The 26254-nt window shown below is 38.8% G+C and overlaps 2 protein-coding genes across 28 annotated transcripts in view; one reads left to right on the forward strand and one right to left on the reverse strand.

The window, feature by feature from the left end:
* Positions 1-18279, forward strand: part of LOC127509938 (gastrula zinc finger protein XlCGF52.1-like) — a 316344-nt gene extending 298065 nt beyond the window's left edge. For 2 of the 7 annotated variants that reach the window (XM_051889314.1, XM_051889312.1), the window contains exons 3-5: positions 14399-15641; positions 15881-15971; positions 17867-18279. In XM_051889314.1, the coding sequence (XP_051745274.1) occupies positions 14399-15641; positions 15881-15926 (1289 nt within the window). In that variant the 3' untranslated portion in view covers positions 15927-15971; positions 17867-18279. Of the gene's footprint in view, positions 1-6346; positions 6488-8906; positions 9081-9314; positions 9633-9743; positions 9823-10250; positions 10350-10471; positions 10662-10872; positions 11241-14398; positions 15642-15880; positions 15972-17061; positions 17630-17866 lie in introns of those variants that run through there. The other 5 variants (XM_051889318.1, XM_051889319.1, XM_051889316.1 and 2 more) reach the window with 5 other exon arrangements.
* The window catches only part of LOC127509886 (gastrula zinc finger protein XlCGF7.1-like), a 115628-nt gene that overhangs the window by 13589 nt on the left and 75785 nt on the right, over positions 1-26254 (reverse strand). For 6 of the 21 annotated variants that reach the window (XM_051889134.1, XM_051889135.1, XM_051889133.1 and 3 more), the window contains one exon: positions 24326-26170. The exons of 4 other annotated variants lie outside the window; for them this stretch is intronic. In XM_051889134.1, the coding sequence (XP_051745094.1) occupies positions 24951-26170 (1220 nt within the window). In that variant the 3' untranslated portion in view covers positions 24326-24950. Of the gene's footprint in view, positions 1-25; positions 1057-1255; positions 2415-3476; positions 3649-5293; positions 5426-24325; positions 26171-26254 lie in introns of those variants that run through there. 11 more of the 21 variants (XM_051889139.1, XM_051889108.1, XM_051889140.1 and 8 more) reach the window with 8 other exon arrangements.

Here is a 26254-nt window from a genome sequence, read left to right on the forward strand (position 1 = left end):
TGTTTACAATACATGAATGCAAATATAAAACAAAATCTGTTTTATAAATCAAAAATCTTAAGTTGTAGTTTATTGTAATTTTAATTTAAAACAGAGTTATTACAGCACTTATTTGAATCTTAATGTCTGTACATTTGTTGCAGAGCTTTTGTGGTGGAGCAGGACCTGCAAGGTGATGGTGGCATTTGTGGAAAAAAAAGGGAAAACCTGAAACAAAAATATAAAGTAAGTATCATTTTGTCACTTCTAATACAGAAATCAAATGAAATTGCACTGTTAAAATGACTGCATTTGAATTAAGTTTGTGCATATTTGAAGAGACTAAAGCACTGAGGATGGAGACACAGCAGATCCTGGAAATGGTGTAGAGCCATGGATGAGACCCTCCATCACTCCTGCTCTTACTGCCTCATCTGACTTGATGTTGCTTTAGTCTCTTCATCTTCAGAGAGTCCAGAGCCAGCAAGCACAGGTGCTGTGATGAACAACATTGAGATTACAAAAAAATAAATGGCTGTTTGAAGTATTTTTAAAACTTCACTAGCAGTTTCTTTGTTTGCGGGGTTTCCGGGGTAACCGCTGCATTTCTACTGTTCCATCAGTGCCCTCTGCTGTCAGAGAGTGAACATGCACTTCCATTCAGCGCGTCCGCTTCAATCGTTCCACCATGTGCTTCTTGTTGGGCTTGTTTACATCTGAGCGCGTGTCCCTTTGACGCAGAATACAGCAGTGTTGTGCATTTTATACGGTTGATGAGGAAAGCATTCTTAAAGGCATTATAAAAAATTTAATAGAATAATAAATTATTAATATTATTAAATTATTATTTACGGTATTTTGAAGTGCCCACGATAACAATATCGTGCATATTCATTATCATGATATATTGTATTACCGAATATCAGCACATCTAATCGGCATGTTCTTCAGCATGAATGAATGAGGAATAAAGAATAAACACCAACCTCTTTGTTCTTCAGTATCATGATGTTTCATCTGCAGGTTCTGGATCACTGGATCTCTCTGTCCTCTCCTTCCAAATGTTTTCTGGTGGTTCTGCATAAAAACAAATAAGTTACATTCCAACAGACATGATATGAGATCAACCTGTCCTGTCACTCACTGTGGCTGTAAAGAAACTATGAATAAATGAGGCATTTATATACTGAACACACAAAGTGCTTCACAATCACATCAGGGGTCTCTTCACACCACCATCAGCTATAGGTGGAGAGGAGAGACTGTGACTACTTACTGTGATTTCAGACTGTGGTCATGCGATTTCTCCACTGCATGGATCTTCATGTGTAGCTTCAGGTGACTTTTAATAGTGAAACTCTTTCCACACTGATCACACGTGTGCAGCTTCTCTTCACTGTGGAACCTCTCGTGTTTTTTCAGATTTGCTGACTGACTGAATCTCTTGTCACAGTGTGAACACTTGTAAGGTTTTTCTCCAGTGTGGATCCTCTCATGTGTTTTCAGATGTGTTGAACGACTGAATCTCTTGTTGCAATATGAACACTTGTAAGGTTTTTCTTCAGTGTGGATCCTCTCATGTTTTTTCAGATTTGCTGAATGATTGAATCTCTTGTCACAGTGTGAACACTTGTAAGGTTTTTCTCCAGTGTGAATTTTCTGGTGCAGTTTCAAAACACTCACATAAGAAAAAGTCTTCCCACACTCAAAGCACACATGATCTCTTACTTCAGTATGAATTTTCTGATGTGCACGTAAATTGTGGAGCACTGAAAAACTCTTTCCACATACAAAACATGAATGTGGTTTCTCCTTTTTATGAACTCTAAGGTGTTTCTTTAGGGAGGATGCCACAACAAATGTTTTTTCACACTGATCACATGTGAACGGCTTCTCTCCGGTGTGGATCCTCATGTGTCCTTTAAGGTGTTCCGATCGGGTGAAACTCTTCCCACATTGATCACACGTGAACGGCTTCTCTCCAGTGTGGACTCTCATGTGGTTTTGAAGCTGTGATGATTGTGTGAAGCTCTTCCCGCACAGATTACATGTGAACGGCTTCTCTCCTGTGTGAACTCTAATGTGAACCTCAAGATGATGTTTTTTTTTGAAGCTCTTTCCACACTGATCACATGCGTGCGGCTTCTCTCCGGTGTGGCTCTTCATGTGGTATTTAAGGCTTGCTGACAGCGTGAAGCTCTTCCCACATTGATCACATGTGTGCGGCTTCTCTCCGGTGTGAACTCTGATGTGAATCTCAAGACTACGATTGTTTGTGAAACTCTTTCCACACTGAGTGCAGGTGAAAGATTTATTTTTCTTTAGAAATGTCTTTTCAGTCATTGAGTGCATCAAATATTTTTCTCCAGGTTTGACATGATGTTCCTCCTCCACTTCACTCAGTTCTTCACTCTCCTCCTTCACTTCCATCAGCTCTAAAATGACAGAAAAAAAGAATTTCATTTTCAGTGCATCAGAGTGAAAACCTCTCGGTTACGTATATAACCATATATAAGGAGGGAATGGAGACATATGTCAGAACTGACCGATGAATTGGGGATCGCTTTGGGAGACCAATCTACTTCGAGTGTAAGAAAAATGATATGCGATAATTGCAACAACTGCTCTGCGCTGCGGCGTGAATATTTGAAGCAGGTGCTTCTCATTCACTTTTCTTCATTCACAAACTTGTATGTTTATGTTCAGTTATTTCACTTTAATGGCAATGAAAAGGACTTATTAATTGCCATTAAAGTGAAATAACTGAACCTAAACATACAAGCTCGATAAAAATGCTCATTTTAGAAGAAAATTTCAGCCGGCACTTAGAGGCTTTTGCATCATAAGTCTCCATATATATATATATATATATAAATAAATTCTAATTACCTCAGGTAGCATTCTCACCACTAAATTGGCAACTACTTTGTCTCTTCATTTGACAACTTATTGTGCCTGAAATTGACATGCTTCTCTTGTTTGCAAGCCATGATGTCTCTCGAGGAAAAAAAAATATTGCGCTCGCCTCGCACTGTAGTAGCTAATTTTCTCATGGGCGGGCAAAGCAGAGAAAGGGGGAGGTAACCTTTCCCCGTATGACGACATATAGGGAAGATTCCAGATTGGGCCGTCTGAGCTTTCATTTTCTCAAAGGCGAAGCAGGATACCCAGAGCTCGGTTTACACCCACTGCCTTTTCTAGCCACTGGGGGACCATGGGCAGGCTAGGGGAACTCATATTAATGTTAAAAAACCTCATAAAGTGAAATTTTCATGCCATGGGACCTTTAAAAACTCTGTGTGATGAAAACTAAGTTTTTAAAGTTATGGAAAAACATTAAAATGTCATTTTGATAATCAAAGATTAGTTTTAAGGGATACAATTATTGATTACAGGGGGGCTTTAAGATTTTTCATATCTAAATGTGCTGAAGTTCTTGAATCTTTCTAACATGAATGTTGTTCAGCATCATGAATGAATGAAGAATAAACACCAACCTCTTTGTTCTTCCGTATCTTCAGTGTGTTTCATTCTGCAGGGTTCTGGATCACTCATGTTCTCACTTTGAAAAAATATTCCAGCATTTATTGGAGAACTTGAGTTTCACTAACCATGTGACTGCTGTGGAAGGAGCTTCACTGATGATAAATTTAAGTGGGAGGAGCTAATCTGCCAAAATAAAACATATCAATTACTGAATTTAAGCATTTCTGTCTATTGTAACTACTGCTAATTTACAACTTATTCTATTGCTAACCAGAACATTGTCCTGCTTCTTCATTAAAATATAGGCAGATAGGTAGAAATTAGGGCTGGTCCGAATACCATTTTTTAAGCTTTGAAGCTTCGGTAGGGAGGGGGCTGAACATATTCTTCTCTAATAAAGGCAATGAGTAGAAATATGGTGTGGCCCGTAAGAGCTGAGCGCTCCCGGTTGAACTGTCTGCATTGTATGTGCGACTCGAGCACTGCATATGTGCGGGTTATTTCTGTTTTTGTGTTATTTCTGTTTTAAAGTTATTTTCTTTATTAATTAATGCTGTGGACAGCATAACATTTGCGACAGTTAAACGAGTTTCATAAGGAATAAAGCGGCAGTTGTGAAATGTCAGTTGCCTCCTTGAAGTCTGTCTGGTATCAATAATTTCACGTTTTGATGTCCATGTGTTTTTTTCCGAAAATTAATATTAAAGGATTAGTTGGAAAGTTTACAAAGCAAACAAGCCGACTAAGACAAATGCCCTTCGTAAACGTAAAACAATGATGTTGGACGATTTTGAGGTTGGAGGACCGTGGTACCCTAGCATGGTAGTTCTGCCTACATCATGCATTACCTTTCCAATGTGATTGTGTAATGCGCAACACGGAGCTAGTGCAAGACGAGCATTTGTTGTTAAAAAGTTTTTTTTTATTTTTTTATTCCTCGTCTGGGATCATGTAGAGCCCTTTGAAGCTGCACTGAAACTGACATTTGGACCTTCAACCCAGTGAACCGCACTGAAGTCCACTATATGGAGAAAAATCCTGGAATGTTTTCCTCAAATTCCTTCATTTCTTTTCAACTAAAGAAAGACATGCACATCTGGGATGATATCTTTAAGATTTGCTGCCACTTACTGACGGTTTTAGTTTCCCCCTATTTTTTCACAACATTTCATATTTCTATTTTCTATATTAAGATTTTATATTTAAAACATTAATCTCATAACTTTATGTGATTATATTTGCAGTGTGAATGCATTAATACCACATCTAAATGTCATTTAAAGGAGGGTCTGTGCTAATATGCAGTGCTGAGATAAAATTTGATTTCATTGAACTGATTTAATTTGGTAACAATAGCCAGTTAATTCATCCTGTTTTCATTTACGACCATACGAAACTTTTGGTACTACAGAAACAGACAATGATCATAAAACTCAACTCTTCAACAAGTAAATGTAATCTGCCAAAGATAAATTATGATAAAGAAAAAAAGAAAAACTTGAGATCGATTCCCAACGATTCCCCTCACAGATCTCAAACTTCTGAATCGACTTTCAGGAAAAGTACTCAACCCAAGCATTAAAACAATCACGCAAACTAGTATACAAAATCGCTCAGGTCTGAATGAAATAAACATACTTTCCTCACATGCTCGCTGCTGCTGCACTAAATGTTTATTTCAATAGAAAGACACCAGAAAAGACGCAAAAGTAGCACTGTGCTCGATAACAACAATACAGAAACGAGCCTGTAAAATGTCGCTTAAACAAACTGTATAAAGAGTGATGGTTATGTAAATGTGCAAAATACTGTCAACTGCTCAACTCACCTCAGAAGACTCGACGCTGACTGAACGAGGGAAGGCGCGAGTGGTGACGTCATCGGACGCGCCAACGCACGCGCGTACAGGACACCCGCAGCCAAGTCGCAGATTCGCCAATTTACTAGCCTTCGATTATTATTATTATTATTATTATTATTATTATTATTATTATCACATCCATGTGAAGCCCACAATATTTTTGTGAAACGACATATTCAACAATATTCAGTAATTTGCAACAATATTATTGATTTGGCTGCACTAACTATTGGATGAGAACTGAACTGAGCTGGACAATGATATCATTATGTCGAATGGTTCCGTGCCGATCCGGACCATCTGGTACGGTTTCGGTTTCATTTTCCACTGCGGGGCTGGCCGCTCTTTGGATGTAATATAAAAGCGTCAGTCGTTGCCTTGGTAACACAATGGTTTACTTATGATATGTAATTATTATTAATAACGACCGCGTTACAAGGGATGATTAGATATTTCTTTTAATTTTAAAACGCTGAATCGTGCTGGTAGAATCCGTGAAGTGATGTCGACACAGGATTGGTCACTTCTGTTGCCTAGCTGGCTATCAGTTTCTCCATAGGCTAAACTCTCTATTTGAGCGACATATTAATGATAAAATTAAAAAAAAAAAAAATCATCTAATCTAATCTAAAAATCTAATCATCCGCTGTAACGCGGTCGTTATTAATAATAATTACATATCATATCATAAGTAAACCGTTGTGTTACCAAGGCAACGACTGACGCTTTTATATTACATTCCAAAGAGCGGCCATTATCAGCCCCACAGTGGAAAATGAAACCGAAACCGTACCAGCTGGTCCGGATCGGCACGGAACCATTCGGCCCGATGGTGGAAAAGCGGCTAATGATGCCAGTGTCCAGCTCAGTTCAGTGTTAGTGCAGCCAAATCAATAATATTGTTGAACATTACTGAATATTGTTGAATATGTCGTTTCACAAAATATTGTGGGCGTCACATGGATATGTTCCTTTCACCTTAAGTAACTGGAGTTCATTTCTAAATAATAATAATAATAATAATAATAATAATAATCGAAGGCTAGTAAATTAGCGAATCTGCGACTTGGCTGCGGGTGTCCTGTACGCGCGTGCGTTGGCGCGTCCGATGACGTCACCACTCGCGCCTTCCCTCATTCAGTCAGCGTCTAGTCTTCTGAGGTGAGTTGAGCAGTTGACAGTATTTTGCACATTTACACAACCATCAAACACTCTTTATACAGTTTGTTTAAGCGACATTTTACAGGCTCGTTTCTGTATTGTTGTTATCGAGCACAGTGCTACTTGTGCGTTTTTTCTGGTGTCTTCCTATTGAAATTAACAGTTAGTGCAGCAGCAGCGAGCATGTGAGGAAAATATGTTTATTTCATTCAGACCTGAGCGATTTTGTGTATTTGTTTGTGTGATTGTTTTAATGCTCGAGTTGAGTACTTTTCCTGAAAGTCGATTCAGAAGTTTGAGATCTGTGAGGGGAATCGTTGGGAATCGATCTCAAGTTTTTCTTTTTTTCTTTATCATAATTTATCTTTGGCAGATTACATTTACTTGTTGAAGAGTTGAGTTTTATGATCATTGTCTGTTTCTGTAGTACCAAAAGTTTCGTATGGTCGTAAATGAAAAGAGAATGAATTAACTGGCTATTGTTGCCAAATTAAATCAGTTCAATGAAAACAAATTTTATCTCAGCACTGCATATTAGCACAGACCCTCTTTTAAATGACATTTAGATGTGGTATTAATGCATTCACACTGCAAATATAATCACATAAAGTTATGAGATTAATGTTTTAAATATAAAACCTTAATATAGACAATAGAAATATGAAATATTGGGAAAAAATAGGGGGAAACTAAAACCGCCAGTAGGTGGCAGCAAATCTTAAAGATATCATCCAAGATGTGCATGTCTTTCTTCAGTTGAAAAGAAATGAAGGATTTTGAGGAAAACATTCCAGGATTTTTCTCCATATAGTGGACTTCAGTGCGGTTCACTGGGTTGAAGGTCCAAATGTCAGTTTCAGTGAAGCTTCAAAGGGCTCTACATGATCCCAGACGAGGAATAATTAAAAAAAAAAAAAAAAAAAAAACTTTTTAACAACAAATGCTCGTCTTGCACTAGCTCTGTGTTGCGCATTACACAATCACATTGGAAAGGTAATGCATGATGTATGCAGAACAACCTAGAGTGAGGGTTTAAACATTTATTTTGAAATCACGATAACAATTAGCATATTTAAAAATATTAAAGTGTTTCTTGTGTTGGCATAAGTTCATACGTTGCATTGCCAGATGAACGTTATAAGCAACCCGAACTCAGTATTTGCAGAGATGGATTTTGAGTTGCTCCACAAATGTAAATGATGACTGTTTGTGTGGAGCTGCATTTACTGTGAACGGAGTCACTCTGAGATACACATAAATTATAAACAAGAAAATCGCATATTTTAAACCCCCTTATTAAAAGTATTACTCTTATCAGACCTGTGTTTTATATCACTAGTGCAGTATCCGTTCTTGAAGCATAAGCTCTGCCTGCATGAGGTGCGTGCTTTCAGCTAACATTAGTTTATTTTGCTGTTCTGTAGTTTTTTAAAAGTTTATTAATTCTGAACGTGTTGGGTGTTCATTGCACCAAATGCGGCACTGCCTTGGGTCTGCAGCAACACACCCGCCATGTGTGAAGTCGATTGGATGAATGATTCTCGACATTATCAAAATGCAAACCGACAGATATTCCTACAGAGATTCCTACTGTAACTTGTTGTGTACGGAGCAAATAGGGATACGTTAGCTCACTTACGCTGCACTCAGACGGGGCGTCAGCATCAATGCTTGACGGAGGGCGTGTCTGAAGCTTGTGTTGAAGTTATAGTGATAACAGCCAATCACATTACTTTCCGGTGTTGTACGAACGCAATTGGCTAGCGACTGCTCCAGGGTGTTTGCATAAAGCGATCTGATTGGCTGACGCCTGCATTGGCGCTTGAAACGTTGAGAAATCTTCAACTTTTGCTGCATTCAACGCGAGTGAAGCGACGCGACAGAACCCACAATTCTGTTCGGCAACGCATGACGCCACCCGTTATTGATACCAGACAGACTTCAAGGAGACGACTGACATTTCACAACTGCGGCTTTATTCCTTATGAAACTCGTTTAACTGTCTGTTGCAAATGTTATGCTGTCCACAGCATTAATTAATAAAGAAAATAACTTTAAATGAGCACAGAAAAACAGAAATAACCCGCACATATGCAGTGCTCAAGTCGCACAAACAATGCAGACAGTTCAACCGGGAGCGCTCAGCTCTTACGGGCCACACCATATTTCTACTCATTGCCTTTATTAGAGAAGAATATGTTCAGCCCCCTCCCTACCAATATTCGGTGTTGATTACTACCGAAGCTTCGAAGCTTAAAAAATGGTATTCGGACCAGCCCTAATTTCTACCTATCTGCCTATATTTTAATGAAGAAGCAGGACAATGTTCTGGTTAGCAATAGAATAAGTTGTGAATTAGCAATAGTTAAAATAGACAGAAATGCTTAAATTCAGTAACTGATATATTTATTATTTTGGCAGATTAGCTCCTCCCACTTAAATGTATCATCGATGAAGCTCCACCCACAGCAGTCACATGGTTAGTGAAACTCAAGTTCTCCAATAAATGCTGGAATATTTTTTCAAAGTGAGAACATGAGTGATCCAGAACCCTGCAGAATGAAACACACTGAAGATACTGAAGAACAAAGAGGTTGGTGTTTATTCTTCATTCATTCATGATGCTGAACAACATTCATACTAGAAAGATTCATCACATTTAGATATGAAATATCTTAAAGCCCCCCGTAATCAATAATTGTATATCTCAAAACTAATCTTTGATTATCAAAATGACATTTTAAAGGTCCCATGAAATGAAAATTTCACATTATGAGGTTTTTTTAACATTAATATGAGTTCCCCTAACCTGCCTATGATCCCCCAGTGGCTAGAAAAGGCAATGGGTGTAAACCGAGCCCTGGGTATTTTGCTTCGCCTTTGAGAAAATGAAAGCTCAGATGGCCCAATCTGGAATCTTCCCTATATGTCGTCATACGGGGAAAGGTTACCTCCCCCTTTCTCTGCTTTGCCCGCCCATGAGAAAATGAGCTACTACAGTGCGAGGCGAGCGCAATATTTTGTTTTCCTCGAGGGACATCATGGCTTGCAAACGAGCGAAGCATGGCAGTTGCTCAATGTTTGGATGTACAAATGAACACCGGAGTCTATTTTTAGATCCTTCATCCGAGCCCATGACGAAACAGTGGGTAAATTTTATTTTCCAAAAAAATGCGCCGACACAACTTCCCAAAGTTTTGTATGTCTGTGCCAAACATTTTACCGACGACTGTTTCCTCAACTTGGGCCAATACAGTGCTGGCCTTGCTGAACGTCTGAAAATAAAGTCTGGATCAGTACCAACTCTCCTTGGCTCAGCTACAAACCTCGGACAAGTAAGTCAACTAACACTATACAATTTTGTTGCTTTATTGTATATGGTTACTTAGCTTGTTATCCTTAGAATGCCGCTAACAGCCCAGTTAATGTCGCTAATGTAAAGGTAGATAGCATCAAGTATGTGTGTAAATACACACACTGTAACACGAGTGTTGTACATTTCTTTGTTGTTTGGATAACCGTCCTGCTGTTGGTGTTATGGCGTCATCAAGCTACGCCTTTGTTTTGAATAGGCCTCTAGCAACCTCTAGCGGACAGAATTATTACATATTGTACCTTTAATCATTTCATAGATATAATTTTAAGTAATAATGTTATTCTCAGTAAACATGCTTATCTTCTATCTTATTACTACTTTCAAGTGGAATATATACAAAGTACTAAATACAAAGATTACTAATTTGACCTTATTGTCTCTACACAGGGCAGCACATCAAGTGCTTGCCACCAGACCACCTGGAAACACATACTGTAGGCACACAGCTATCCTTAAATACTCTGTGGCCCCACTTTAGAAGTGAAGGTATGTACCTGCCACCTTCAGTACATTTACTTTTCATGTAGTTAGTAAGTATTCTGGCATCTTTGCTTTCATTATGTGTTGTTTCATTAGACTTTCCTTAGTAAAGTTATTTTTGGCCACAGGTGTCCAAGCAAATGTCTCCTGCAAAGATTTTGGTGTTGGGACATCCAATGCAGACCCTTTGTGCCTGTCATCGACACCTTTAAAGAGACCACCCAAAAGACCTCGTCTAGACCTCGATGAACAGCTGGAGGATGATATATTGGAGGACAGCTCTGTAGTGGAAGCATCGTTAGACTCTACACTTAAGTCGTAAGTTACTGAGTGTGAAGATATATGTGTGACTCGCATTCTAACATAAAGAATTAGTCTCAGTGAGACTGTTGTTGTTTATAGCATTACTTTTACGATTGTTTATGTGCATAAATATTATTAAACCAGCTGAATACAAAAACACAGTAAAAACAAAAACCAACCAATTAAAAAGAAAAATAAATGTTTGTGCTTGTGTTTTATGATACAGGTTAAGTTGCTGACATGATGGACCTCATTTTTGAGAAAGTCTTTGTCAACCCTATGCCATGCACTGACGCGCTGTTGGCCATCCCTGTCCCAGAGGACTTATCAGCGCAGTATGAGAAGCCGGACAAGGAGGAGGTCATTGCCAGCTTTGTGTCGAGGTTCAAACAGGGGGCAGTTTAAACCCAACGTATTGGCCTTCATCATCAGGAAATTCAGAGCGGATGCGCAGGACCACACAAGCTGGAATAATGACCTGGATTCTGCGTCCCAGGAGGCCCCAGCACCAGCACACAAATGAACCATAGGAGAGATACCTGTAGCGACTGAACAATTGATTCTGATATTCAGTCTTGCAGAGATTTAACATTGGTTTGTGTTATTGTTATCTAAGCAAATGAAGAGTTTGGTTCCAAAACACAACTCCATTTTGATTAATTTGAGTAAAAGGTGTTTTTTTACCAAGAAAGTGGTAAGATGAAAACCACTATTTTCTGTTTCAAACTTTCATCTTTTGGTTATAAAAACATTAAAAATTCAAATCTACATTTTGATTTTAAAAGGTTTATTATAAAAACAGATTATTTTTTCCCCAAAATGCAATAAATCCATGACACGTTTTTTTTTTTTTTTTTTTTTTTCAAAATGCAATTAATCCATCAATATAAAAGTTATTTTTCAAATTGAAAATACACAACAAAGTTGATTCACATATATGACAGCCTCTGAACTTTGCCAATACTTATCTTATATACAGGCATTTTACTAAAAATACATTCAGTCGTCGCTCCCAAAATGAATTCAACGAGTCATCTTAATGTTATAAATGAATTATGTCTCCGTTTTTCATTACCGATTAAAAAGTATCTGGCGCCACCGCACGGTTAAATAAACACATTTGTCGAGTACATAGGTATTAAAAACGGCTTTTAAAAACTGTTCATGATTCAGTTTTGGGGACCGTGACAGAAGTTTGATGCTGTCGTGGAACATTTTTCCTCCTCCTGACTCGAGTGTCTCATCTTCTTAATCTCCTCACGTAAATGATTACATTTCGATGACTTGCGTTTCTTCCCCACCGCAGAAACCACCACAGGTTCATCAATGCCGTCAAAATTATTAATTTTTCTGTTTTTGTTGATCACAAAGTAAGGAAAAGTAGGAAGCCGGCTGTATTCAGAGCGGCGCCATTACTGTTTACAGTGGGTGGAATGGTGTGCTGTGATTGGTTGAGCGAATATATCGCATTCTGCAGAGAAAGGAGACTGGCGTTTGTCGCGTTTTTGGAAAGAAAGGGAGAAAACATGACAGAATAACACGACGGATATCGCATTTTGCGCAAAATTAATAAATGAATTTTCAATACCGTCCAGATACAATACTAATTTTGGCCAAAACTCATTTTTTTTTAAAAATGGCGTTTATCGCGTTTTGGAACCAAAGTCTTCATATATTCCTAAGCTCCTATGGATCATCTTCAATGCTTGTTTTGTAACATTTTTCAAGTTTTTGTTTTCTTTCTGATGTAAATAAGTCTTGACACTGTCTACACTATTGAATGAATATTAGACACAAGGTTTGTTGGTGGAATAAACAGTCAAGACTCAAGACAAGTCTTTTTCTTATTTTATTAACTTCTGTAACAAAGCACAACTTACTTGTGTATTCCTCTCAAACTGCTCTGTATATTTGGCCGGCATTCTGCAGAGAGTAGACATTGAGGCAGACAGGATACAATCCAGGATGGTCAACCATACATGTGAGCTGTTCTTCAACCTCCCGTAGTCTTCTAGTAAGCTAATTAGAATTACAAATGGCAAGAGTCAATTTTAGGCACAATAAGTTGTCAAATGAAGAGACAAAGTAGTTTCAAATTTAGTGGTGAGAATGCTACCTGAGGTATCGCCAAGCAGCAAATATTCTCAGCTTCTGTTGGCACGGTAGCACATTTTCCACAACGGCACCTATCCAAAAAGGTAGATATAATAATGGCAGAGGTCTATAGTGGCGCTGGTTGGTGTCTGTAGCTGTTATACATATTATATATATATATATATATATATATATATATGTATGGAGACTTCAGATGCAAAAGCCTCTAAGTGCCGTCTGAAATTTTCTTCTAAAATGAGCATTTTTATCAAGCTCGTATTTTTAGGTTCAGTTATTTCACTTTAATGGCAATTAATAGGTCCTTTTCATTGCCATTAAAGTGAAATAACTGAACATAAACATACAAGCTTGATAAAAATGCTCATTTTAGAAGAAAATTTCAGACAGCACTTAGCTTTTTACTTTAGCTTTTTATCTGAAGTCTTCAAATATATATATAAACGATAGCAAATCAGAGCAACATGAAAAGCCAACATAGTAGGCTAGCATTAGCTACATGATAATAAATTTTAAACTAAAATTTAATGATGATTCATTTTAAGCTAACCACTCTGAGATGTCCTGCTGTAGCCGAAAAAGTTGCAAGTTCTTCATCCGGTGCTTCTTTATCCGGATCAGATTCTGGGTCAAACTGAAAAGCTTGAACGACTGCGTGTCTACAAGCCATTGCGATACATCCACTGTCAACATTAGCGCATGGTACCGTGGCCGCAAGCTGGTTAAAGCCACACCCACCCTCCACCTTGCCCCGCCTCTCTCCTCCTCATTAGCATTTAAAGCTACAGATACAGAAATGGCATGTCCTGAGGAAAGCTCATTGTGGGACTGGCTCGTAGTGGCTGAAATTCTGCACCAAGACTGAATTTCGGGAAAGAGACTTCAGATACAGTACTAGGGACCACTTAGGCCTATATAAAAGCATCCAAAAAGCAGCATGTCATGGGACCTTTAACAGCTGTGAAGTAAAATAAATTAACTATGAAATGGGTGCAAACATATTATGGCTTTCGACAAATGGTCAGTAAAGGGAGGTTTGAGAATTTCATATTGATTGTCAACATCAGGTCAAACTATATTGTTTTTAATTCATTCATCAAAATTTTTTTAAATTCCATGACATTCCGCGTTATATAGTAAATTCCGTTTTTATGAATGGATTCCGCGATTCTGTCTGCATTTTCTGCATCGCGGAAATCATAGGGCCCTACTAATTGGCTAGTCCAAATGTGTAACCACCACATTCCACCTCCATACGGGCAGGATATGGCTTCCGCAGGGTCCCCTTCCCTTAAAAGGCACGCTTTCCCAATGTTATCCAATAGTCACAATGACTATGTCAGTGTGAGTACCTCCGCTGTACGGCGGAGTCACTAGCTCGGCTCCTAAACGGAAAAGTGAATGAGAAGCGCCTGCTGCTCATCAAATATTCACGCCTCAGCGCAGAGCAGTTGTTGCAATTATCGCATATCGTTTTTCTTACACTCATATTAGATTGGTCTCCCAAAGCGATCCCCAATTCGTCGGTCAGTTCCGACGTATGTCTCCGTTCCCTCCCTATATATGGTTTTATACGTAACTGAGACGTTTTCACTTTAATGATGCACTGAAAATGAAATTCTTTTTTTCTGTCATTTTAGAGCTGATGGAAGTGAAGGAGGAGAGTGAAGAACTGAGTGAAGTGGAGGAGGAACATCATGTCAAACCTGGAGAAAAATATTTGATGCACTCAATGACTGAAAAGACATTTCTAAAGAAAAATAAATCTTTCACCTGCACTCAGTGTGGAAAGAGTTTCACAAACAATCGTAGTCTTGAGATTCACATCAGAGTTCACACTGGAGAGAAGCCGTTCCCATGCGAGCAGTGTGGAAAGAGCTTCACACAAAAAACAAATCATGATCAACATGTGAAAATCCACACCGGAGAGAAGCCGCACACATGTGATCAATGTGGGAAGAGCTTCACGCTGTCAGCAAGCCTTAAAGAACACATGAAGATCCACACAGGAGAGAAGCCGCACGCATGTGATCAGTGTGGAAAGAGCTTCAAAAAAAAACATCATCTTGAGGTTCACATTAGAGTTCATACAGGAGAGAAGCCGTTCACATGTGATCTGTGCGGGAAGAGCTTCACACAATCATCACAGCTTCAGAACCACATGAGAGTTCATACTGGAGAGAAGCCATTCACGTGTGATCAGTGTGGGAAGAGTTTCACCCGATCGGAACACCTTAAAGGACACATGAGGATCCACACCGGAGAGAAGCCGTTCACATGCGATCAATGCAGAAAAACATTTGTTGTGGCGTCTTCCCTAAAGAAACACCTTAGAGTTCATACAAAGGAGAAACCACATTCATGTTTTGTGTGTGGAAAGAGTTTTTCAGTGCTCCACAATTTACGTACACATCAGAAAATTCACACTGAAGTAAGAGATCATGTGTGCTTTGAGTGTGGGAAGACTTTTTCTTATGTGAGTGTTTTAAAACTGCACCAGAGAATTCACACTGGAGAAAAACCTTACAAGTGTTCACACTGTGACAAGAGATTCAATCATTCGACAGATCTAAAAGCACATGAGAGGATTCACACTGGAGAGAAACCTTACAAGTGTTCATATTGCAACAAGAGATTCAGGCAGTCAACAGATCTGAAAAGACATGAGAGGATCCACACTGGAGAAAAACCTTACAAGTGTTCACACTGTGACAAGAGATTCAATTATTCATCATATTTGAAAACACACGAGAGTTTCCACACTGGAGAGAAGCTGCACACGTGTGATCAGTGTGAAAAGAGTTTCTCTATTAAAAGTCACCTGAAGCGACACATGAAGATCCATGCAGTGGAAAAACCGCATGACCACAGTCTGAAATCACTGTAAGTAGTTCATCTTTATAATCAACAAAGTCTCTTCTGTGTCAGTCAGTCAGATCTCTCTTCTCCACCTATAGCTAATGGTGGTGTGAAGAGACCCCTGATGTGATTGTGAAGCACTTTGTGTGTACAGTATATAAATGCCTCATTCATTAACAGTTTCTTTACAGCCACAGTGAGTGACAGGACAGGTTGATCTCATATCATGTCTGTTGGAATGTAACTTATTTGTTTTTATGCAGAACCACCAGAAAACATCTGGAAGGAGAGGACAGAGAGATCCAGTGATCCAGAACCTGCAGATGAAACATCACGATACTAAAGAACAAAGAGGTTGGTGTTTATTCTTCATTCATTCATTCATTCATGCTGAAGAACATGCCGATTAGACGTGCTGATATTCGGTAATGCGATATATCACGATAATAATGAATATTCACAAAATTGTTATCGTGGGTGCTTCAAAATACCCTAAATAATCATTTATTACCAATTATTAAAATTTTTATAATGCATTTAAGAATACTTTCCTCATCAACCGTATAGAATGCACAAAACCGCTGTATTCTGCATCAAAGGGACGCGCGCTCAGATGTAAACAAGCCCAACAAGAAGCACATGGCGGAACGAGTGAAGGAGACGCGCTGAATGAAAGTTCATGTTCACTCTCTGACAGCAGAGGGCACTGATGGAACAGCAGAAATGCAGCGGTTACCCCGGAAGCCCCGCAAACAAACCAACCATGCTAGTGAACTTTTTAAAATGCTTCAAACAGCCATTTATTTTTTTGTAATCTCAACGTTGCACTCACTCCACCAATCAGCAATCACCCACACCCAGCAGCAGCGCATTACCTGGACTATTTAAGCCACTCACATCCTCACACTCATTGCGAGGTCTTGTAATACTACGGTTTGCATTTCTGAGTGTTTGTCATTGTGTTTGCCTGCCTGTTACTGACCCTGTCTGTTTCCCGTGTACGATTCCCTGCTGCCTGCCCTTTGGACTCTTTGCTGTGCTTTTGACTTGTGATTGCTATCCGCCTGCCCTGACCCACTGCCTGTGTTGCGATTCTGTCTGCTCCCTGCTGTACCTGTCTGCTGTTGTTTGACCATTGCCTGTCTTACTACGAACACTGTTTAATAAAGCCTGCACATGGATCCCACGTCATGTGACTACTCGTTACAGTTATACTATGACAACACTTGTTTTTGCAACTCATTTCAATATCGTGATAGTACCGTATATCATGATAAAAGCTTCAGCAATTAATCGCAACATGAAAATTTCATACCGTCACAGGCCTAATGCTCACCAGATTTACATTGTTTCAGGTCGAAAAATAAAACATTACAAATTAAAACACATAAAAACCCAAGTGAATTGAATATTTTTTTCCAGAACCTTTCAATGTTTCTTTTAGACCTAATGGGTGTGAACAAGGAAAAACGTTCACATGTAATTCAAGGCTGAAGATTCACATGAGAGTTCACACTGGGAAGAAGCGGTGAAATCGCATCTACCTTCTCGTTCTGAAGAAACACCATTTAACTGTGATCAGTGCGGGAAACAGTTTCATTGAGCATCAGTCCTGAAGAAACACCTGAAGATTCACACAAGGGAGAAGATTCATTTGTAATATTACAGCAGAAAGGACAAGGTGGTGTGTGCTTAAGAGCAGGAAGTCCTTTACTGTTAGCAATGTCTGCACAAAGGAGACGTCAGCCAGCTGCTCGAAGATCTCGCCTTTGGAGAATTTTATACTCAATATAATTTTTTGGAGAATTTTATACTAAAAAAAATTTGAGTATCACTACTTAAAAATTAAGATTACCCCAGAGTGAATTGCATTGCTAGCCCATCCCAACACTTAAACACAATAATAATGATCAATGTACTAGACCAGTGGTTCCCATCCACATTCCTGGAGGCCCACCAACACTGCACATTTTGCATGTCTCCTGAATTAAACACACCTGATTAAGGTTATCAGCTCATTAGTAGTGACTCAAAGATCTAAAATGGGTGTGTCAGATAAAGGAGACATGCAAAATGTGCAGTGTTGGTGGGCCTCCAGGAATGTGGTTGGGAACCATTGTACTAGACAAATATAGCTGATGTGAATACATCTTCATTTACAGTCAAGCAATGAATTAATGGATAAACAGAAACCAGCAGAACAAACTTGACCAAAATCACATCCTCACTGTCCTTTGGTCTTTTTCTAGATGCTCTCGCTGGTTCTGGACTCACTGAAGATGAAGAAATCACAGCAACATCAGTCCAGAAGATAAGGCAGTAAGGGCAGGAGGAGTGATGGAGGGTCTCATCCATGACACTGAACCATTCCCAGGATCTGCTGTGGCTCTCTAACTCCACCTACAAAAATGCACAAACTTCAAATGCAGTCATTTTAACAGTGCAATGTCATTTGATTTCTGTATTAGAAGTAACAAAATGATCTTACTTCATATTTTTGTTTCAGGTTTCCCCTTTTTTTCACAAATGCCACCATCACCTTGCAGGTCCTGCTCCACCACAAAAGCTCTGCAACAAATGTACAGACATCAAGAATCAGAAAAGGGCTGTAATATCTCTGTTTGAAATTACAATTACAATAAACTACAACTTCAGATTTAAACAGATTTTGTTTTATATTAGCATTCATGTATTGTCAACAGTGTTGACAATAGTGAATTCTACAAAATAACACACATACATCACTCACTCAGATGTCTATTTCATGTAATGTGCTCTCTGTAATGTGCGGGGGACATATTAATACTTAGATTTTCCTGTCAGAAGTTAAAGGTGCCATAGAATTGAAAATTGATTTTACCTCATCATAGTTAAATAATTAGTGTTCTGTACATGGAAATGACATACAGTGAGTCTCAAACACCATTGTTTCCTCCTTATGTAACGCGCAAGTTGAAAAATCTGAACTTTGGCGACAATTCGCACCGCGTTAACCAATCAGGAGCTTGCTCTAGTAGTGACGTGACGTAGCGAGCTGAGGCAGAAATCCGAAACAACAATGGAGTACAAAATCATCGTCGCTGTACATCTTCATACTTTTATAGAAACAGGAATAAAAAGGATCTTGCTTGAAAGAAAGTGAGTGAGGAGGTCGGACAATCTGGTAAGTTGTAAAAAACGGTCTTTACCCAATTTGAGCTATATATATATATATATATATACATATATACATATTGAGACTACAAGCTAGCTAAAGCCGACCAATTGAGCTTATCTGCTGTAATTTACAACTATTTCCCCGCTGACGAGTTGTGTTTATTCAGAGGAAGTGTGCAGAAAGAAGTGAAAGAGTCACGGATTCTAAGAACCGTTCGGCACAACAGTGGAAAATTGTTTTCTGCAGAACTGTTATAAATGAAATGAAATCATTTTCAAAATAATTCATGCTATTTTTAATGGAACTGAATCAACACTGAACTGACTTCAGCTCAACAATCACACTATTTTCTTTTAGAGCTGAAAAATGTACTCTTTGCATCATTGAATCATTTTCCTGTTATCAGATTGTTGTGTTGAAACAATGTCAATGTCCCTGGAAAACAAGTGCTCCAATCCACTGATGTTGTGGCGCAAAATGCTGTCTTGGGCTGCGCAACACAGAAAGGCTCCTAAATTTTTAAAACTCCCTCAATGAAATCCACTTTCTGCATGGTGATCATGAGCAAATTGAGCACAATTATGTAGTTGTGTTGGACAATGTTCAATTTCACCATCCAAAACTGGTACAAGAGTGGTTTAATCATCATCAATTTTCAGGATGGTGATCCTTCCTGCATATTCTCCACTTGGAGATGGAAAGCATACGATCACAACCAAGTAAGTCTTCTTCAAACGTTGGAAGAGGCCTGTGGAGAAATTGAGGCACATGGATGACTCTTGTTTTTCCTTTCTTGTTCACGTCCATCAGGTCTAAAAGAAACATTAAATCATGTGAGATTTCAAATGAGAGACAAACCAGAAATGAAAAGTAAAGCTCAAAGTCAAGATCACTGATGAGTTCAATAGTCATTTTAATACCATCAAATCTGATCGACAACTGCTGTGTCACGATTATGATCTATTTTAATGTCATGAAGATGATTTGTGTAATTTAAAATTGTGTTATTTAAAAATAAATAAATTGTAAACTATACTGAGAATTTTTTTGAGGTGGGGCATGTGAAAATTTATTGAATTCTCTGAATCAAAAATCAAATTGAGAATCAAATTAAATTGAGACCTTGTGAATTGAAATTGAACAATTGAACAATCTGAATCAATACCCAGCCATACTGTGTACCAAGGGTGAAACTAAAATGATGAAAATACTCCTGGTGCAATAAAAATGGACAACAACAAAAAGATGTTGATAACATGAATAAAGAGTTTAATCAATCATTACATGAAGCAAATTCAAGAAATAAGTAAATGTGAAAGTGACTGGGACAGATCTCTCTCTTTACTGACTTAAGAGCCAAATCTGAAGAGGAGAAGAGAAGAGAAGCAAAGTATCCGGTTTCAAAGTTTCTTGCATTTGCATGAAAGAGTAGAAGTAGGAGAGAAATTAGATTCTAGTTCTAATGAAAAAGAATGAGTTAAAAATTAATATCAGATTCATGTCTCTCTTAAAAGTGTTATGACCTTCACTTCAGCTCCTGAACTATGATAGTTGATTTAAAAAAACTCCTGCTTTTCTTCATGAAAGAGAACTGAGTGATACAAATCCACTAGGAACATTAATACAAACTCCTGAAGATGAACTTTGACGACTTTGGATGATGTTTCTTTGTCGTGTCTTTCGCTGCAGCTGATTAGGACAGATTTCTATGGAAGAGATGCTTTATCGTGTCACATTTGCTGTCACTGCTGGATCTGAAGATGATCTAGTTACTGTGATCGAGACCGTAGACTAGATCATTGATCAAACTCTGATGTGTTTCTCTCCAGTGTGAATCCTTCCATGTGTTTCCAAGGTTTCAACATATAGTGCTGTGTTGTTTCTGCTGTAATATTACGAATGAATCTTCTCCTTTGTGTAAATCTTCAGGTGTTTTTTCAGGACTGATGCTCAATGTTCACCGCACTGATCACAGTTAAATGGTGTTTCTTCAGAATGAGAAGGCAGATGCGATTTCACTGATCTGCTTCTCCCCAGTGTGAATCTCATGTGAATCTTCAACTTTGATTTACATCTGAAACGTTTTTTACACTGAGGGCAGGGGACAGATTTTTTGGCTTCTGTTTTTCCTTTCTTGTTTACGGCCATCAGGTCTAAAAGAAACATTAAATCGTGAGATTTTAAATGAGAGACAAACGTGAAATGAAAAGTGAAGCTCAAAGCTCATGATGAGTTCAAAAGGTCTTTTTAATCCATCAACAACTGCTGTGTCATGATTATGATCTATTTTAATGTCATGAAGATGATTTGTGTTATAAATCACTAGTTTGGTCATGAAACTCTACATAGTGCAGGCTTGACATGTAACCTGTAAGCAATCACATCATTTCCTACATGACTCAAGCTGATGAACTTGCTTGTTCGATATTTAAATAGTGGTTCAGTGTTTACTGTAAGCTGCTCATAGAAAAATGTTGAAGAAAAGCATTGCTTTATTTATTTATAGGCCTCTAAACTATGCAAAAATGCAAGAACAATTGTTGACATGATCGTTTCACACCAAGTCAAACAAGTCACCTTTATTTATATAGCGCTTTTTACAATGCAGATTGTGTCAAAGCAGCTTTACAGTGATAACTGGTATATCATTTTGGCTGCACAGCAGCTCTTGAAGAAAATGCTGTCAATGCAGGCAGAACAAATCACTGTTGAATATCAAATGTCAAGTGTCCCCAACTAAGCAAGCCAAAGGCAACAGCGGCAAGGAACCCAAACTCCAACAGGTGACATCAGGTGGCAAACATTTGGCAAATAGGATGTGGTTTCTCCACTGCATGGATCTTCATGTGGATCTTCAGGTGACTTTTACAAGAGAAACTCTTTCCACACTGATCACACGTGTGCATCTTCTCTCCAGTGTGGATCCTCTCATGTCTTTTCAGAGTTGATGACCGACTGAATTTCTTGTCACAGTGTGAACACTTGCATTATTTGTAACAAGCTGACCTCAAGTAACTGTTATCTAAACAAGAGGTTTGGTAAGTTTATATTTACGTTCCACACAGTCGGGTGATCAATCCGGTAGCAGAGACGTCTTCCACTGATGATGCAGGCTGCATGCAGTGGGAGGGCGCGGAGTTGCGATCCAGTAGTCGTGCCACGCTAGGCTGGAGGATGCTGAACTTCGGTTGCGCCAAGAGGGTCCTTTAGGATGGACTGGGCAGCTGGGTCAGATGAATCTTCACAGGTTCCTTTGCAGGCTGGCTGCGTCGCTGAGGAGCCGTGTGGTACAGGCAATGTCTGCCAATGCGGAGGTCCTTTACGGACTGGGCTGCACTGCTGTAGGAGCCGTGAGGGTCAGATGAAGTCCCTCAATACTGGGGCCCTTTTTGCAGCTAGAGTGCAGCTGAAAGCAATGTAAAAGGTTTTGCTTGCGAAAGCTTCACCTTAACCGTCTTGTAGTCTCTTTCCTCGTCAGGTCAGAAACTCAGGACGTGGGGTGTCTGTTAATGTCTCCGTCCCCGTCGAGCTGGAAACGCAGAACAAGGGTGTGACATATTTATCCCTTTCTAATGAGGAGGAGATTGAAATGTGGCGCCTTGCTGATCCTAGAGTGTGATTGGCCACTGTTATCTGAAGCAACTCCGGTGTTGCCCACCCTAGTGTGGAACTCATTTGCATAGCATACAGTGTTAAAATAGTGTCTTTAACATTTTACCCATGCATTATTTCTTTACCAAACCTCTTTCAAATTATTAAAGGCATCGTAGGGAACAGATAGACACCAAACACAATATGAAATGGTTAAATCATCGTCCATGCGTTTGTTTATCTGTTAACAGGACTGTCCCATGACCTGTTGTTTTAACAGTCAGTAATCATTAACATAAACTGTGCTTTGCATGAAGATGGAGTGGATATGATGCAGTTTCGATCAAATTAAGGCCTCCAAACATAGGTATGAATGGATTTAGATAGATCTCTCTTTATTTCAGTCACTGCTGCTCCATCCAGGGGGTCCTGAAGGAATTTTTATGGCAGTCCTTGCCTAAATCTTAGGAATGAGTTTGGTGGTTAGAGTCAATGTGTCGTCCAATGAGAAGTCCTCTCCTTGGTTTTGGTGGGTGCAGAAGGTTCCCCTTCCTGCTCTGGAAGAGGTGTCTGGTAGTTGTCCAAACATCTTATCTGATGTTGCTGAACATTTGTTTATGTTCATTCACCATCGATCCAATCACAGTGTGGCACATCTTCCTACACACCAGCAGTTAGAGAGGGGCCCTGTCGTAAACTGGTCCCTGGAATGCCATCTTAACTGTTGTTCACAACAATACAAAATGCCTGTTTTTTATTTAGTACTGTCTTGAGTAAGATATTTTACATAAAAGATGTTTTTATATGGTCCACAAGACAAAACAATAGCTGAATTTATTAAAATGGCCCCATTCAAAAGTATGTGAACCATTGATTCTCAAAACTGTGTGGTTACCTGGATGATCTACAACTGTTTGTTTGTTGTGTGATGGTTGTTCATGAGTCTCTTGTTTGTTCTGAGCAGTTAAACTGAGCTCTGTTCTTCAGAAAAATCCTCCAGGTCCTGGTGATTCTTCAGTTTTCCAGCATTTTTTGCATATTTGAACCCTTTCCAGCAGTGACTGTATAATGTTGAGATCCGTCTTTTCACACTGAGGACAATTGAGGGACTCAAACACAACTATTAAAAAAGGTTCAAACATTCACTTATGCTCCAGAAGGAAACACGATGTATTAAGAGTCGGGGGGTAAATTACTTAATTTGTCTTATGGGAAACATGCAAGTATCTTCTGTTGCTTCAGAAGGGCAGTACTAAGTAAAAAGAAAATGATATTTAAACAAAATTGGGAGCATCAGTGAATGTTTGAACCTTTTTTAATAGTTGTGTTTGAGTCCCTCAGTTGTCCTCATTGTGAAGTTTTTCTGAAGAACAGAGCTCAGTTTAACTGCTCAGGACAAACAAGGGACTCATGAACAACCATCAAGGTAACCACACACAGTATTAAGAATCAATGGTTCAGATACTTTTGAACTGGGTCATTTTAATAAACTCAGTTATTAGTCTTATTATCAGATTCTGCTAGAGGTTCACATACTTTTTCTTACAACTGTATATGATACTGGACATCAAGGGTGAAACTGTTAATAATGTAGACAGACAACAGTCTCATTCAATGTCAGTCATGTGGGTGGTGAAATATAATTTATTAGGCATTTAAAAGCTCTATTGAAAAATGTATAACATGTAAAGCTCAAAAAGCGAATACCTTTCAGAACTAAAATTATGAAATTATTCCTGGTTCAAGCAGAATCAGCAAAAAATAAAAATGGACAATAAGATTTTAATAAAATGAGTTTAATCAGTCATTACATGAAGCAAATACAAGACATAAGTAAAAGTGAATAGGACAGATCTCTCTCTTACTGACTTAAGAGGCAAATCTCAAGAGAAGAAGAGAATAAACATGTCCAGTTTTAAAACTACATGAAAGTATATCTTGCATTTGCATGGAAGAGTAGAAGTGGAAGAGAAACTAGATGTTCTAATCAAAAACGAGTTAAAAATTATTATCAGATTCATGTCTCTCTTAAAAATATTATGGCCTCTACAGCTCCTGAACTATAGGAACACAAGAAGTTCATACTTTTAAAAAAAAAAATACTAGTTTCCTTCATAAAAGAGAACTTACAGTGATACAAATCCATTAAGAACATTAACATAAACTCCTGAAGATGAGCTTTGGATGATGCTTCTTTGTCGTGTCTTTCGCTGCAGCTGATCAGGACAGATTTCTATGGAAGAGATGCTTTATCGTGTCGCGTTTGCTGTCGCACTGCTGGATTTGAAGATCTAGAAGATCTGGCAGATGTGATTTCACTGATCTGCTTCTTCCCAGTGTGAACTCGCATGTGAATCTTTTTTGCTCAAAGAAAAATGTTGAAGAAAAGCATTGCTTTATCTATTTATAAGCCTCCAAACTATGCAAAAATGCGAGAACAATTGTTGACAGATGGTCGTTTCACACCAAAAGTCAAACAAATATGTGTGAATAAAGAATATAACTGGATGAACCTTTCCCCAAATAGATAGAAGTGATGTGGTTTCTTCTCTGTATGGATCTTCATGTGTATCTTCAGGTGACTTTTAATAGTGAAACATCTCATGCGTTTTCAGTTGTTCTGATTGATTGAATCTCTTGTCACAGTGTGAACACTTGTACGTTTTTTCTCCACTGTGGATCTTCTCATGTCTTTTCAGAGATGATGACACACTGAATCTCTTGTCACAGTGTGAACACTTGTAAGGTTTTTCTTCAGTGTGCATCCTCTCATGTCTTTTCAGATGTGTTGAACATCTGAATTTCTTGTCACAGTGTGAACACTTGTAAGGTTTCTCTCCAGTGTGGATCCTCTCATGTGTTTTCAGAGATGATGACAGATTGAATCTCTTGTCACAGTGTGAACACTTGTAAGGTTTTTCTTCAATGTGGATCCTCTCATGTCTTTTCAGATGTGTTGAACAGCTGAATCTCTTGTCACAGTATGAACACTTGTAAGGTTTCTCTCCAGTGTGGATCCTCTCATGTGTTTTCAGATTTGATGAACAACTGAATCTCTTGTCACAGTGTGAACACTTGTACGGTTTCTCTCCAGTGTGAATTCTCTGGTGCCGTTTTAAACAGTTTGCTGAAATAAAAGTCTTCTCACACTCAAAGCACATGTACTCTTTCACAGCAGTGTGTATTTTCTGATGTCTCTGTAAATTTTGCAGCTGTGAAAAACTCTTTCCACACACAGAACATGAATGTGGCTTATCCTTCGTATGAACTGTCAGGTGTGTCTTCAGCTCTGATGACCCAATAAATCTCTTCCCACACTGATCACACATGAACGGTCTCTCTCCAGTGTGGGCTTTCATGTGACGCTTAAGACTATTTTTGTATGTGAAACTCTTCCCACATTGATCACATGTGAACAGCTTCCCTCCAGTGTGGATCCTCATGTGATCTCTAAGGTTTGATGATAGACTGAAACACCTCCCACACTGATCACATGTGAACGGCTTCTCTCCAGTGTGAGCATTCATGTGTTCGTTAAGAATTATTTTTCGTGTGAAGCTCTTCCCACACTGATCACATGGGAACGGTTTCTCTCCAGTATGAACTCTCATGTGAACATCAAGACGACATTTGTGTGTGAAACTCTTTCCACACTGAGTGCAGGTTGTAGATTTCTTTGCTCTTCTTTTCTTTAAAAATGTCTTTTTAGTCTTTGAGCAACTCAAAGGTTTTTCTCCAGGTTTGACATGATGTTTCTCCTCCACTTCACTTAGTTCTTCACTCTCCTCCTCCTCTTTAATCATATCTAAAATGGAAGAAAAAAAAAATTCATTTTCAGTAGGGGAGAGTGGAGTGATTTGTGCCAGGGGGAAGTAGTTCCACCCATTGT

The sequence above is a fragment of the Ctenopharyngodon idella genome, chromosome 3, assembly GCF_019924925.1.
Source record: "Ctenopharyngodon idella isolate HZGC_01 chromosome 3, HZGC01, whole genome shotgun sequence".
Lineage (NCBI taxonomy): Eukaryota > Metazoa > Chordata > Actinopteri > Cypriniformes > Xenocyprididae > Ctenopharyngodon > Ctenopharyngodon idella.